Here is a 16,097-nt window from a genome sequence, read left to right on the forward strand (position 1 = left end):
AGGTCTAAGCTATGGGCCTATACAGAGAGGAATGTCCGTGTAAGTCAGCCTCTTGTATAGATGCTACCAACGGCATCGTGAGCCGTGCATCAGTGACCCTTTGACCTAGGTAGTCCAATTGGATATGATCCTTCTGTTCCTTCTAGTAGCAATTAAGGCAAGGCAGAGTTCTGAGAGATGTCTCACTGGGAGAATCTGCCACCACGTAGACATTTAAGCGCCCAATATCTATCTGCATGTACTAGACCAAGGTAGTCTCAGCTCTCTGGCCAAGTAGACTAGTGCAAGCTGAGTCCGATTCATGTCGATTTTAGTTGGTTCGATAGTTGGTGTAGGTATTCAGTCGGTGAGGAGTGAACTATTCCTTTCTGTGTCTTTCTTGGTTGGTTTATTAGTATAGAGATGGCGTCTTGTCTTTTTCTTCCACTTCTGGTCGACCAAGCTTTTAGTACCTGGGCAATTTGATCAGTTATGAAACACCCCTGGCCCTGCCCTGGCCTGTTGGCTTTGGATTGGGTGGAGTTGAGACGAGCAGCTGTGCGTGCAGACGTCACTGATCATGTGACTTGGTTTCATGGTATCTCATTGCTGGGGTGAGCGAGTCTTGAGTAAAATCAACCCATCAACACACAGCACTCAATTGAATTGAATCGTTACTGAGAGTAATTTCTTGATAATTGGAATTGCTTATGGGCCTGTCTGTCAATCTCTTTTCATCGACTTGATGGCACAAGGGCCAAATGCAGGTCGTGATACCTGCAGTGTTTTACCCTCCTAGCGAAGGAACTCATCCTTGTTCAATTGAAACAGGTCGTATTTACTAGGTGCCCTTCAAACTCAGGCAATCAGCAACCGAAACCTTTTTCTCTCATCTTTTCTTTCTATTGTTGGCAGTCGTACAGTATCAGTACAACTGCCAAAAACTCCGTGCACCCCGAAAACCGTCACACAGCAACACCCGCCTGACTCAAAAGAATAAAAAACTCTCCGGCCCGTATGGTACAAACAGTCAATATCTTCAGGAGATGTAACCTCCACATCTCGCTTGCAGTAAATGCCGTTGTCCTCCCGTTGCCCCCTTCGCGATCCGCATTATACGGGACGTGACGTGCCGGCCCACGACATGACCGCCTCCATCTGTAACTATCCCCGTTCTCATCACATTGGCTTATGCGGCCGACGGTGAGGACTCTGAAAGAGATTCTGCCCAAGTTGGAACTTTGCTGCTGTCTAACAAGGCTGGCGAACTTCTTTCGCACTGGGTCGATGAGTCTTGCTCTGCTTCAGCCGAAGACCAGGACTACTCTCTCTCTCTCTGTCTCGTCGGGCCACTGATTCACTGACCGCTGAACACTTGCGCTAAAGCTAGGTTAACATGTGTGCTTTCAAATCTGGCTTTAGCAACTCTGGTTGAAAATGAGAGATGTATGTGATTTGTCTATCAACTTGATAGGTTGATAGAGAATCGGTAGCAAGCACCACATAGGTAGGCAATCACAATGGCAAGGCTACCTTACCTACCTGAGATCTAAGTTCATACCAGAGAATGATTGCCTCTCTCCCATTCTTGTTACCATCAAAGGCTGTTCAAATCTGTTGATCACACCTCCTCTCATACCGCTAACGGCAGAGCCAGATTCTGGTAAGTGTTGTCTATCCAACAGTATCTTCCCTTTCTTGTCTGGCATTTTGGCAATTCTCTCAGACGATCCAAAATACACTGTCGCAATCCTCTTTCATACCTTATCACTTGCTCTTCCTTGCGCTCAGATGTCAATTGCCCTTTTCCTTCCATATTCTAACAATTGAAGAGCGTTCATCAAGATGGCCAACATCGAGAGAGGCCAATCTGATGTCGACCCCTACTCTCTGAGTATGGTAGAGTTTCGTGACAAGATCAGAAAATGCCCAGACGCATCAATGGCTCGATCTCGGGTCCAGAGTGTCTTGGACAACTACAACCGGATGCGTCTCGACATGCCCAAGGCGATTCAGCTAAAGGTCGCCACGTTTCTCAGGCACGAGAAATGGGTAGATAGCCCGCGCACCCTTAGCCAGTTCAGACTCTATCATATGTTGACAGGACGAAAACGCACAAAATTTCTAAACTTCTCAGCCTGGCTGATTGTGGCGGCTATTTGGCCATCCCACCCGCTTGTCCTTGGCATTGCAGACGATATGTCACGGTTTTGGGAGCACAAATTCCCTGATACGCGACCTTTCTTCCCCAAAAACGTCTCAGAGGAGAAGGCACTCCTCAAGTATGATGGAAATCCCGTGCAGGGGGATGAGGACCCTCTCTCGGATGCTGACGATGGAGATCCCACAGACAACAACAAGGGGGATAATAAGCGCGAGTCTAATTCGGGCGATATTCTCGACAGGGCCACGAAAAGGCACAAGGTTGACCGAACTACCACTTTTGCCAACAATAGCATCCCAAAGCTTTCCAATGTGCAAAAGACCCCCGTTGCTGAGGGCCCGGAACAAGGCAGAGTTTCTTATCTCAAAAGGAAAATCAAGGCACGGGACGAACTCATCAGCGAAAAGGACGAACTCATCAAACAACAGGACGCGCAAATCAAGAAGCTGGAGCGTCGGCGTGATCGAAGGTTCAAAGATGGGGACAAAGACTTCAGAAGGCTCTTCGATCGTGTCGAAGCGCTCAAGACAAACCTCAAACATGCGGCTGAAAGGGAGCATGGTCTGCAGTCGTATGTTCGACAACTGGAAGATCAGATCAAGCATCGAGATGAAGAAATCGAGAGGCTCTCTGATCGCAACAGAAAGCTCAAGGCAGAGAACAAGGATCTGAATCGCACTTCGCAGACGTATGCTGAGGGACTTGAAGGGGTGATCAACCTTCGAGGCAAAGAAACCGAGGAACTCTCTCATGTCAACAGAACAATCGAGGTGAAAGTCAAACGGATGTCCGACACGGAGAGAAGTAGCAGGCGTATATTCAGCAATTGATTATGAGGCTGAAGGGGCGGAAAAGGCGCCACAGGAACAACCATCAGACCTCGCCATGATACAGCTCCTTCGGGAACAATCATGACAACACAATGAACGAGATGAAGGCCGAGTTAAAGTTTAGACGGGATGCTATTGCTTGGTACTTTGACAGACAAAGTTTTGGGGTTTGGGGTTGTTTTAACAAAGAGATATTGACGTTGTTCTAGAACTCTTCTGGTTCTGCTCTGTATACGGAAGGAAGCTGCAAAGTTTCAAGGCGTTTTCATCATTCATCATAGGGAGGGATGCCATGCGAAAAGGAGTTTGGTAGTTACGTACCAATGTAATAGACATGTGCTAACCTTTCTCTTGTTCCTCTTCCTATCCTTCATCATCGTCGCTATCATGTGGCTCATCTCATCCACTAGTAAAGTTCTGGCGCTCCTATTTCCTTGTACAACACGCGCCTCTGCCTCTTCGGCCTCCCAACGCTCAAGGCGTTCTTTTCTGTCACGCTCAAGCTTCTTTTCAGTGAATAGCCGCACCTGTTCCATCGTTCGAAGGCCCATGTCGCGAAGCGCTTTGGGTACAGTCCGATGTGAAGGCATTGCGATTCTTCACAGTTGGAGAGATGAGATAGAGAACGTTGATGAGAGTGTTTGAAAGGATTGGAGGCTTGGATTGGGATCTACTGTAAATAGGAAAGCTTTAATCTCCCTGATTGACGGCTACTGACACTGCTGGCCCTTTGACAGTGAATTAATTACACTCACACCAGTCGCTCAAGTCACGTCACGTTACGTGTACTAACAGCGAGCATGAATCCTTAACATCGTTTTATTCTTCTCCCTCTCCCATCTTCAATCCATTTCTTCCTTTTTTCATACCTTGTTGAACTCTTCCGTGTATCGTTCCGATCGATAACTACCACAGTTGTGCTAATACTTATTGACAATTCGCCAAGGCTTGTGGGAACTCGATTCCAGACCGCAGGCTTTCATTGACATGTCAATGGCACTGGTTGGAGGCGCATTGGCCAACGAGACCGAGGACATCGATGAAGCACTCTACCGAGGAGTCATCGCAATCTTCTGTACGTTGTAGAACAAAGCAAACAAGAGCGATGACAACATTGGTGACGGGGAAGGGGAACGGGATGACGACAATGATACCACCACAGAGAGTCCTGGACGCCGATGAGATGCTCGAAACTTGCCTACGACGCTGCTACGAAGGCTATGGGTTCACTCCCTGCGCAAGAACTCCCGCACGTTAAATCGAATGCGCAGCTGGAGTTTGATATCCTCTGTGATTTGATCCCAATCAAGGGTCGTTTGATACGGGCGATTGATAAGAAACGCAACGCCGTTTTGGACGGGGGCCCTCACGAAGGATATTGAATCTATTCTTCAAGGTCTGTCTTCGGAGATGTCTCAGGACACTATGAAACGAAGTTTGAAGCAGATAAACCTCATCTCTGTACTGGAACTGGATGCCGTTTTGGAGGAGGTTTTGACAATGTTGGTCGCTGAGCATGAAGGATATCAGAATCTCAGGGACGCGTTGGTCGCTTCGTTTGAGGAAGAAGAGGAGACTGGTGACACAGTAAATGATGACCAGTGAAGCTCATGGACATGAGTATAAGAACAGTACTGGTTAAGGGAGGTACATGGATGATACATAGCATAGTCCTCGGGGCGCAAGAAGACTTCTGACATCAAACTGAGGTGCTGAAAATACTTAGTCTAAGATTCTCTAAATCTATACTAAATTACCTTATGCCGAGTTTACCTAAGTTTACCCAAGGCTTTTTGTCATTTAGGATCGAGGTCCTGAGTTTTCTTTTCCCCCCTATATATATGTATCAACACTGTTCATATCAACAACTCTATCCTTCCGATCTCGTGCCGAAATACCAGGTTCATATCCATCCATCTACATAAGGTACCTTACAGCTACGATGAGTCTCGAATTTTATCTTGTATTGGACCGGTTCTGGAAGCCCTTCAGATGCCCCACTTATCGGCCGCGGGGGATATTATGCTTAGCCGCCACTGGCTGCTCAACTTGAACCTCACAACATAATGCTAATCAGACGACATGTTTCGCAAGAAGGCTACAGCTTCACGGGAACCGGAAATATTGGGCTGTAGGCATCTAGGGTCTGGATAGTAGAATGCCGCCGTCACGGAACGAACCAGTGATATCTCGCTCAGATCAGTGTCCAGAGTCGTCATCATAGGTACCGCCGCCGTCATGACAACCCCGGAGGTCAACAGCCTCAACCTCCTCGACCTCCCCGTGGACATCCTCAGCATCATCCTAAAGCCACTTGTCACATCTTCAACGCCTATATGTCTCTGCCCGTGCGCCAGATCAACCGTCAACCCGCTGCCCATTCTCCTCTCCCACCCAGCGCTACACACCATCGCCACTCCGCTGCTGTACGCAGGAAACGAATTCTTACTGGATGCATCAGGGTCCCATGCGCAACACATCCGCAGGGAGTTACAGAGCGCTCCGCTCGGAGCCGACGACAGACTTGCCGGCCGAGCTACGCTGCTCACAACACGAGATGCTCTACGCAGAATAGCAAGACTGGAAGTACGAATTGATCGTTTGAGAGGATGGATAGGGACAGATATTATACCACTACTCACGGAGCTAGCAGTGCAAGGAAGAATGGACTACCTCACAGTCTGGGTTCGCACCCCCATCGAGCCGAGGACTCCGGTCCATTTCCGCCCTGCCAAGCCGGGAAAAGATCTGGACATGTTTGCACGACCACCTCTGGAGGGCTTGATGCGTGTCCTGGCAGATCCATACTTACTGTCAGCGCGGTTGTGGGTAGACGCGCGGCATGCAAAGACTTGGTGCCGGTTCCATTGTACCGGAGGATGCGGAGCGGAGAGTGGAGACCCGGGACGGGAGCGGGCGAGGGTGGAGATTGATTGGCGGGAGATAATCCGGGTGGTAGATCCGGATAGAAAGGAGATTACGGTCATAGGCACTGAGAAGAAGTGGTGAATCTCACAAGCAAGGCAACTGGATACCATGAGCATGATCTTTCAGCATTTGACGCTTGTGACAGCACATTGATGAAAGCTGAGGGTGTGTGCTGTGCTGTACGTGGCGGATTATGGACGGTCAGAGACGGCACAGAAGCCGAGATGTGCAGTGGATTTGTATGTGATGTGGAAGAGGGTGTACGATATGGTTAGTCCTAGCAATTGATCAACATGTGAAGGTTTCTCAGATAGATCAACATATTGAAGGGTGCATTGGAAGGGAGTTCACAATTATCAGTTATCGCCATGTTATCCTAAGTAAGTGTCAGGGATTCAGAGACTAAAGGTTAGGCTTAACTTGAGTAAACTTATAAACTCGTCACGAGGTCTATCATAGCGCAATATGCTTGGACCTCTGGACAGGTACAGTACGCACAGTAGAATAAAAGTGATCGGCATGAGCATCTATGTGTGCCGTCTTGGCGATGCTGTTCAACCTTTCTCCTGGTGTAGCTTCGCTATAAAGGCAATCTTATTCATACATACATACCTCATGTCTCAAATGCGCCTCCGTACACGAACGAGCACGGTCTCTGAAACAGTCCGTTCCTATAACCAACCATAGCAACTAGAATTGTTCTACACGCCTGGATATCCCCGTCGGAAGACCGAGGGATCACCGTCAGCTTCCGGTAGCAAAAGCAGGTCACACGCGCAACGAGCTTTGAAATGAGGAATGACGTATTTCCGTGTCTCATGATATCCTACCAATTGACTTTGTGACAGACAAGCCGCTTCCCCCGCAATTGGCCCAAGCGTTGATTGAGGTCGGGGATGAATGAAGCCTAGTTTGGGGGTCCTTTTTCTATCACCACCCACGCTTCGTGGTGTTTTATGGGATAATAAGCTGACACATTTATGGTTTTCAGGTCGGATGCCTACTTTTAGAAGAAACACCCATCTTCGTTTTGCCTATTCTTATCTCTGACGCAAATAATGCTTTGTACCTCGGCCACTTGAAAAGGCCGGTAATACTGTCCGCCCCCCCATGTTGTGCACATTCACAAAACAGTGGGATTTTGACAGGAAATGCCGACAAAATAAACAAACAAGACAAAAAGTGAAAAACTTCAGTGGACGTCATGCAGGTTTCTCGGTCACCTCCCGAAACTGCTACCCCAGGGGGCCCTGAGTCTACCGAGAGCCTGGACAAAAGACCATCAAGATCTGATTGGGTCGTGTATAAACAGATCATGGTTATTCAATAGCAGTCGGATATAGCAAGTCTGCGCGGGCGGCAGGCTCCGGCTATTCATGGCACGTTCTTTTCTTTCTTTTTTTCTCCCTTGATGCAATGCAATGCGAGACGCGGCGCGGTAATGCTACGCTATCTAGACTAATAAGGAGACTAATTAGGTAGACCATCTTTTCTGTGCATTTGCACATGATCGGTCTAGAATCAATGAATTGCCGGTATTTTATGGAAGGTCTGAGTTTATGGGTGTGCAGGCAGACATTTCCTGTGAGTGTGTGTGTATGAGCAATGGATGGATGGATCATGGATGAATGAATGGACAAAATGTGAAGAGACAACTCATTGAGTCACGTCAATTGCCCACACTTTGCTATCTATGCCAAATAATAAGACCGAAGATCAATGATTGATTGACTCACAAGAAAAGAAACCCGTGTTGCAACTAGGCCAACTGATAGGGCAGCCTTACAAATCTGTCTGCCTGTCAATCTCACCGCAAAAGGCACCGCATTTCTATCCATGGCACACGGTCTCAATGCCGAAATGCCCATGGGCCATGGGTAGGTATCTATCTATCTATGATCATCGTTACTCAGGGACTCGACCTTTCTGGCTGCAGATTCGACACTCTTTGCTTTATTCGGAAAGGACTGGAATCATGATTTGCCGCTATCAATAGGTAACTTAGGTAGTGCTAGGTACCTACTGTACAGCATCATCCCAGGGAATAGTGACAGTAAAGTCCTCCCCCCTTTCAATTCCAATTCCATTCTCTTCTGCCCTTTCTTTTCTCAGTGATGAATGAGAGAGAGATAGAGATAATAAGGAAATGCAAAACAGCAGTAAACCTCGCTTCAATTTTCCTTTTCCTTTTCTTTTTCAGCCGTTCAAGACTCTTGCTTTCACAGGATCCAGACCAAAGCCGCCCACCTCAATCCTAATCCCGCATGATATCGATTCTCTTTCTTGTTCTTGTTCCATTCAACCGAAGCTGAAGATGCCCACCCCCATTCTTTTTTCATAGTTAGGGGGGCCCTTTTTTCTTTTCTTTTTTTTTTTTTTTTTTTTTTAGTCTTGTTTTTTTTTTTTAATTTTTTTGATCAATTGTCGGATCAAAGTGGTATCCCGTAAGTTTTTGCTTGGTTGTGTTATATTCATAAAAATCGAAATGAATAAAATAAAATCATCGCTTGCGCTGTCATAATTTCACACCTTTCTCACAAAAGCACGCCATTCACACAAAGGTTATACCGTGACTTTCTTTTTTAGTGAAGGATAACATCGTGAAAGTCGGTCTTGTGCTCGTCAGCATGCTCGCCATAGTGAACAGGTCCAAGCTTGAGGATGCGATAGCTGTTGTTGGAGCTGGAGCTGGACGAGCTGGACGACTCAGTTGAGGCTCGTCGAGGAGCAGAGGGACGAGTGTGAGAACGGGCAGCGGGCTTCTGAGGGTATGAGGGAGAAGTGGCTGGGGCGAGAGAGAGGAAAGAAGACTTGGGAGCCGCGGTGAGAGGGAGGAACTTTTGAGGAGGAAGAGCAGACATTGTGAGTGAAGTTGATGTTGTTGATAGTGAGATATAGATATAGATGTAGATGTAGATGTAGATGTAGATGTAGATGTAGCTGAGGTGGGCGAGACAGCTGCTGGATCGAAAGGGAACAAGAAAGATAGAAGCGAGGCTTTGTTGTTTTGGTTAGAGAACAGAAAGGGAACTCATGCTCATTTCGAGCGAGAGATGCGTCCTCTTTATGCTTTCATGATCCCATGGAAACTCGCGGCCTTGATCTGCCGTCTCATCTCAAATGATGTGCTACTCCATAGTCTGTCTCTCTGTCTACTAGTGTTGATACCAACCGACACAGACTTATCATCCACCCCCCGGGGCGTATCCCCTGGCCTGGCCTGGCCTGCGTTTCCCTTCCGTATCGCCGACTGCACCCAAACTCCGCTCCCTGTCTGCCTGTCTGAACTAAAAACATGGAGGGACATGCTGTGCTATGTCCGTAGTCTGGTGCGAAACTAGGTCCCGCTATCCCGCTCCCACCCTCTTCTCCTTTCTCTTGTGTTCCTTTGTCACCGTCAAATGCTAACAAATTAGCACATCATCGTCATACGGTCGTCGCGTCGCGTTACAAATCTCAAGATATTGACGTGCTAAACTTTTGCCACTGTCACTGTCAATGTCACAGACTTTCATGTCACACCCACAGACAGACAGCCTCACACACATACTCACAGACTCACACCCCGGATCATACGGACCTGACCTGACCGCACCGGGTGCCCACCCGGTCCCCTTCACTCCATGATTGGTTCCCCCGGCCTCAGGGACTTACATACGTGACAAAAAAGTGTCGACCAACTTCTGTTCCACATAATCTTTTCCATTTTATCAACGATTGCCGCGTCTGAGTCCTCCAAGACCCTCTTCTATTCGCTCGCCAACCAGTTTCGCTTCCAGAAACCCCAAAGACTTGAGACGCGACTATGCGTTGCACGTGGGGGTATCTCTGATACGGACCGGTCTCTGATCTTCATCTTGCATCTGTTGCCTTGCCTTGCCTTGCTTCGAGTCAAGATTGCAGCTCGCAGCAATCAAATCAGTCCTGTTGGCAGTACATACATACACATCTCGGGATCATCCACATTTTCTCATCTTCAGGAATTCTATTTTAGGAAATCACTCGAGTTTAAGATGTGCTTAGGAGAAGTTTCCAAAAGTCATATATGTATTAATGATATCTTATATAGTCAAGCCAGGTACGTAACGTCTATACATGTAGCATACAAAAAGACCTGGCTTTTCCAAGTCTGGCCAGTCTCCTCGGGGCTCACCATGGTTTCATCATCTATTGGTCCATGCCCCCTTATACTCCTCGAGAAATGCAAACACATCCACCGTCTCATAGAGGTAATCATCAAGGTGATAATAAAGCATGTACTAGTGTATTCTACTAGTAAAATCTATCATTTACCACCATATGATTACCTAGATAACATAAAAGCAATGCAACGCCTGTGTTGCTAGCATCATTCTCGAAGCCACTAATTCCAAGTTGTTTTCTTTTTCGCTGTTACCAAGATAGGAATGCACCCACCCACCTCCATTTTTGCCTACACAATTTATCGCTCATTTGACGGCGAGTTGGGAGAGCTGGTCTTGGTTAGTGACTAGTCACGAAAGTATTACCAAGGAATCCAAACTCACTATTGATTGCCAGACGTTCCTGGACCCGGCGTGCGAGGAGAGAAAGCAGGCGACGTCGGGGAGTAGCTCGGGCTGGTCGGCGACTGCTGTGCACCAGGGCTCCTCTGGAAGCTTGGGCTTGTTGGGGAATAAGCCTCAGGAGACGTTGGAGACCATGAAGGTGACGCCGGAGAGTAAGAGGGTGAGGTTGGTCCAGCCCCATGAATGTTGGGAGATGTCGGGCTGTAGTTGGGGCTCGCCGGTGAGTAACTAGGAGACGTGGGAGAGTTGAATTGTGCTGGCGATGTAGGCGAGTAGTGTCTAGGAGACGAAGGTGACGTCGGCGAGTAGCTGGGCGACGTCGGGCTGTAGTTGGGGCTTGCGGGGCTTGTCGGACGCAACATCGGCGAGGTGGGAGAGAATGATGGTGATGATGGGCTGAAGGAAGGAGATGTTGGTCCGTAGCGACTCATGCCGCCACCATCGATGAGCGGTGATGTCGGAGAGTATCCCATATTAGGTGATGACGGCGAGTAACTGAATGGCGATGTTGGGGATGTACTGCTGAAGGGGCTGGCCGCTCCGCGGTTGTAGGGGCTAGCACCACCAAATCCATGATCACCGCCAACGACGGTGAAGCCACCAGGTGATTCCGATCCAGCACCCTGGATGGGGGAGAAGTTTCCTGCAGCAGGGGAGTTCATGCTGAGGTAACCCGAATCAGCCATGGGTGAGCCAGTGTCGTAAGGAGTAGCGGCTCCTTCAACATCTCCGCCCTTGGTGGGCATGCCTGCCATCAAGCCCATGCGAGAGTTGTCAGAAATAACAGTCTCAAGCATCTTGGGATCCAGCAGCACATCAAAGTTACCGGTACCCATGGGCGCCATCTGACCAAGCATGACGTTTTCCGAGATACCACGGCAATCATCCAATTCACCTGTCGCGGCAGCTTCGAGAAGAATCTCGACTGTCTCCTCGAAAGAACAACGCATCAGAGCACCGGTGTCGGCTCGGTTGATACCATGTCGAGTGACCGCTGAAATGGAGCCTCTGTATGTCATCACATCAACAAGGAGGGCAATGTGACGATGGTTGACATAAGAACCGTCAAAGGCCAACACGTTGGTCAACTCCTTCGCCAAAGCGGCACGAGCAGCTTCAATACCAAAGACCTCAACGATTTGATACAGATCGTTGGTATATGTTCGAGTCGCATCGACGCCGTCCACAGCCAAAACATCGCGCAGGGCAGTACCACTGGTATCCAGATACCACTGTGTGCAGCGAGGGTCATCCTTGATAGCAAGCAAAGCTCCGTCAGGTCCCTCGGTGAGTCGGGTGCCCTTGGTGAGGAAAGCACGTTCAATGCCAGGAACGCCACGAAGAGTGAGCGTATCCAAGAGATGGGCCTCCAGGCGCTTGAGCATGACATCCTCCTCCATGCCACCTTCACCCTCCTCATCCTTGTCACCGGTTTGGAGGGTTCGAATACGGATAACCTGCTCATCGGCGTTGTTGTCACTGAAAATGACTGCCAGATCAGTAGGGTACTCCTCCTTGATGCGCTGAGCAACATCATCGATCTTAATCTCCTTATCTAGAAGCTTCTGTCGGTCCAGAGTAATACGTAGAAGCCATCGCGATTGGTTGGCGGTGGGGTCCACGCTCTCATCCGGGATCATGTAATAAGACTCAACCATGTCCACATCTTCAGGGATGTTTGTTTCCGTGATGTTGGGATCATAGTAAATCTCAGTAACCGAGGTGACAGAGCGAAGGTTGGTGTATTCTACCATACTTCGTAGCTTCTTGGCTTGTTCTTGTCTTGCGAGCGGTGTGTTGAGGTACACTGCCATACTGGGAGTCTTGATGTTTTTGGCCAAGTTAAGAATTTCCTTGAGACGTGGCACACCGAGGGTAACGTTCTTGGACGACACACCGGCGAAATGGAAGGTGTTCAGTGTCATCTGGGTAGCAGGCTCACCAATAGACTGCGCAGCCAGAACACCAACCATTTCACCAGGGTTGACAAATGCGCGATCCCATCTATTCTGGAGTTCACCAAGAATATGATCGAAAGCCAATTTATTCAGCCGGTGCACCTTAACCACCTCCTTGAATGCCAGACGAGAGCGAAGCAAGGCCTTGAAGAGAATGGATGCATTTGCGTCAGCTTCAATCGAGATTTCATCAGTACCACGGACAATCTTCATGCTGTCCAACAAGTTTTGCACAGCTGGAATGACTTCCGACGGTCGCAAGTTACTTCGGTCATTGGCCTTAACATTGAAAACTCGCTTCGCGGACTCAATGATGCGGGTGATGTTAAGGGGCAGCTGCATCATCTCCTCATTGCCCTTAGACTTGTTGATCTGCCGGACTCGTCTACGATCGGCCAATAACCTTTCCCATTCTTGATCCAGATACTCCATAGATTCCTTGTCGCCAGTCAATTCGTTACCGAATTCGTAGTCGTGTTTGAACCAGTCCGGAGGGTTGGCAAGATCCAGACGATACTTCTTTTCAAATGCCGAGTTGGACATATTGAGGATACCCAATTTCTGCTTCTCAATAATCATGGCATCGAGGCCGTCCTCACCATAGAGGAACTGAACAATATCTCCCAGAGAGTTTCGCACAGTTCCATCATAGCGGGCAGAAAGATCTTCCAGAGCCTTGACCAATCGTCGCTGAATATAACCTGTTTCGGCAGTCTTGACTGCAGTATCAATGAGACCTTCTCGACCAGCCATGGCGTGGAAGAAGAATTCGCTGGGAGTGAGACCACGGAGGTAAGAGTTCTCGACGAAGCCACGGGCCTCAGGTGAGTAATCGTCCTTGGTGAAGTGAGGTAATGTGCGATACTTGAAACCAAAAGGAATACGCTTGCCTTCGACAATTTGCTGACCGACAAGCGCAGTCATTTGAGAAATATTGATAGATGAGCCCTTGGAACCCGAGGAAGCCATGGTGACAGCGTTGTTTGAGTCCTTCAAACTCTTCTGTGTTGTGGTACCAGCCTTATCACGGGCCTGGTTCAGAGCCATGGAGACCTTGTTTTCGAAGGTTGCACGAACGTTCATACCTGGTAGGGCCTCAAGCTCGTTCGCTGTGGCCATTGCTGTCAAGCGAGCGACTTCAGCCTTTTCCTCATCAATATGTACCTGGACCTTCGCAATGGTCGCCGCATCGGGAATTGTATCACCAATACCAATGCTATGACCATTGTTGAGAAGCCAGTAGGTGACAACCTGCTGGACACCGTTCAAGAAAGCCATCGCACCTTCGGGGCCAAGTTCGTTGTAGCTGATATGCACAATACCGCCAGCAGCAGCACCAACGCTCTTCTTAGTTAAAAGACCATACATCAGTTGGCCGGCTTGGATCAGAAGACCCTCGTCCTTAAGAGGGGCGTTTTCACCAGAATCCGTACCGTTGAACAGGCTAACTTCCTTAGGGATAACCATGCTGATAAGCTGCTTACCAGTCCACCGAGGACGAGGCTTATAGATAGCGGGCTGAGGAATGACACCGTCCCAGTTAGGCACCCAGAGCATACAGTTCATGATTTGCTCCTTTGTGAGGAAAACATCTCGACGGCAAAGCTTGTAGGCACCAGCCAGAGAGTCCTGGACGATACCCATCAAAGGACCGTTCTTCTGAGGAGAGACAATGTTCAAGGGAACTAAACAAAGCTCTTTGACCTCAGCGCGTGTTTCCTCGCTCTGGGGGACGTGAAGGTTCATCTCATCACCATCGAAATCGGCGTTGTAAGGAGAAGTAACAGAGAGGTTGAGACGGAAGGTTGAGTACGGCATGACGCGAACACGATGACCCATCATAGATTCTTTATGCAGAGAGGGCTGACGATTGAAGATGATGTAGTCACCAGTCATCAGATGACGCTCAACCTTCCATCCGTATTCAAGAGAGATCGCACCGGCACGACGGTGATGGCGTAAATCGATTCGCTGACCATCAGCTCGGATGACATACTTGGCACCGGGATGTTCGTTGGGTCCATTCTCAACAAGTTGATGCAGCTTGCCGATGTTGTAGGGTGTCACAGTTTCGGGGTAGGTGAGGGTCCTGGCAATACTGCGAGGAACACCAACCTCGTGTAGAGAAAGGTTGGCATCACCAGTAATGACAGTACGTGCCGAAAAGTCGACACGCTTACCCATCAAGTTACCTCGAAGACGACCCTCCTTACCCTTTAGACGAGCACGAATAGCCTTCACAGGTCGGCCACTCTTTTGAAGAGCACGAGGTTGACCAGCAATATCATTGTCCATGTAGGTCGCAACATGATATTGCAAGAGCTCCTCAAAGTCTCGAGCAATGTGTTGGGGGGATCCTTCACGAATGGCCTGCTTGACATTGCCGTTGGCACGAATGATATCACCCAGCTTGTATGTCAAATCATCTTCGTTGCGCATACCAGTTCCCGTGCCATCCATGGAAATACTGGGACGGACTGGGGGTGGTGGAACAGGAAGAACAGTAAGAACCATCCATTCGGGTCGAGCGTAGTCGGAGTTGAGGCCCATGTTGACAAGATCATCCTCCGTAATCCTTCTCAGAATGCTGTGGGCCATCTCGGGGGTGATAGGCGTTGTCTCCTTCTTCTTCGACTTCTGTCCATCTTCATCGACTGTAACTTCATCAAAGGCAGCTTTGAGTTGTAGGGCTGCTTGTCGAACGTTGGGCTGCATGTTACCGCAGCCACCGTGCCCTCTCGGAGGACCAGTCTTCGTGCCGAACTCATCGTCCTTTTGCTTCGCCTCGTCGTTCTCACATCTCCGCTTCTTCTTGCAAACTTCCCACACACGATTAAAACGGACTTTAGGATCTCGAGTGTTAATAGCGTTAACGAACTCAGGATCTCTCTGATTAGGCGGTTAGCATCAAGAATTAAATAGCGTCATACAGCGAGACCAACATCATCGGCTAGCACTTTGCTACAATTGTGGCAGACAATCTCCAAAATCTTTTTGACTTTCTTGATAAATCCTGGATGGTAGACAGGTTTGGCCAGTTCGATGTGACCGAAGTGGCCAGGGCACTCGCCCATTGCTTGTGTGCAGGTTTTGCAACGAAATTGTCGATCGATCGATCCGAGGAGCGGGTCGTTGAGGCCACCGTCACGAGGCTTTGTTTTGTTCTCCTCCATCGTTTCGGGATAAGTAATGTGGCAGACACTCATGTTCTTGATCTCCTCGGGAGACATCAGACCGAACTGAATCTCTTCCACCGTCTTGAGCGGGGCGCTCGAGTGGGTGAAGTAAAGGTTGGCCATGGTGGCGATATGTGGTTGTTCTGGCGTGGAGTGGAAAGGAGCGAGAAGCGAGAGTAGAGATCCAAACGCGCGCCGGAACGCAAAGAAACGCGAGAAGTAGAAGAAAAGTGCGAAAAGATGCTATTAAAAAGGTTTTTGGTCGCGCAAGGCTGTAAAGTCGATAATAAATTCTCTCAAATGCGATTGCTTGATGGGCGATGAACAGCAACGCCTGTCCTGGCCACTGGCTCAGGTGAACCTCAGGCTGGTCTCCCCCGTCGCCGCCACCTTGTAGGTTGCAGAAACTCGAAGAATCGCGGTCGGCGATATCGTCGATCGTTCGTAGTCGGTAGGTAAGCTGTTACGATGGGATGCGCGCGATGCCCGACGCGCGATGTGATGACTTTGTGTTG

The 16,097-nt window shown here is 48.9% G+C and overlaps 4 protein-coding genes across 4 annotated transcripts; 2 read left to right on the plus strand and 2 right to left on the minus strand.

The window, feature by feature from the left end:
* Window positions 1-1,824: 1,824 nt before the first annotated feature.
* FSUBG_3200 (uncharacterized protein) lies at window positions 1,825-4,578 on the plus strand (the record flags this gene model as incomplete). The annotated part of the gene is made up of 3 exons (XM_036681056.1): window positions 1,825-2,956; window positions 3,920-4,048; window positions 4,370-4,578. 3 exons carry the CDS (start codon window positions 1,825-1,827, stop codon window positions 4,576-4,578), a joined length of 1,470 nt encoding a protein of 489 aa, XP_036541161.1.
* A 633-nt stretch (window positions 4,579-5,211) lies between these two features.
* On the plus strand, window positions 5,212-5,982 carry FSUBG_3201 (uncharacterized protein; the record flags this gene model as incomplete). The annotated part of the gene is made up of 1 exon (XM_036681057.1): window positions 5,212-5,982. The coding sequence occupies one exon, from the start codon at window positions 5,212-5,214 to the stop codon at window positions 5,980-5,982; it is 771 nt and encodes a 256-aa protein (XP_036541162.1).
* Window positions 5,983-8,483: 2,501 nt separating this feature from the next.
* On the minus strand, window positions 8,484-8,762 carry FSUBG_3202 (uncharacterized protein; the record flags this gene model as incomplete). Its single annotated transcript, XM_036681058.1, has 1 exon — window positions 8,484-8,762. The coding sequence occupies one exon, from the start codon at window positions 8,760-8,762 to the stop codon at window positions 8,484-8,486; it is 279 nt and encodes a 92-aa protein (XP_036541163.1).
* A 1,580-nt stretch (window positions 8,763-10,342) lies between these two features.
* Window positions 10,343-15,705, minus strand: FSUBG_3203 (DNA-directed RNA polymerase II subunit RPB1; the record flags this gene model as incomplete). Its single annotated transcript, XM_036681059.1, has 3 exons — window positions 10,343-10,373; window positions 10,428-15,295; window positions 15,337-15,705. 3 exons carry the CDS (start codon window positions 15,703-15,705, stop codon window positions 10,343-10,345), a joined length of 5,268 nt encoding a protein of 1,755 aa, XP_036541164.1.
* Window positions 15,706-16,097: the final 392 nt, after the last annotated feature.

Source organism: Fusarium subglutinans (assembly GCF_013396075.1).
Source record: "Fusarium subglutinans strain NRRL 66333 chromosome Unknown NRRL66333_c0000028, whole genome shotgun sequence".
NCBI classification, from domain to species: Eukaryota; Fungi; Ascomycota; class Sordariomycetes; order Hypocreales; family Nectriaceae; genus Fusarium; species Fusarium subglutinans.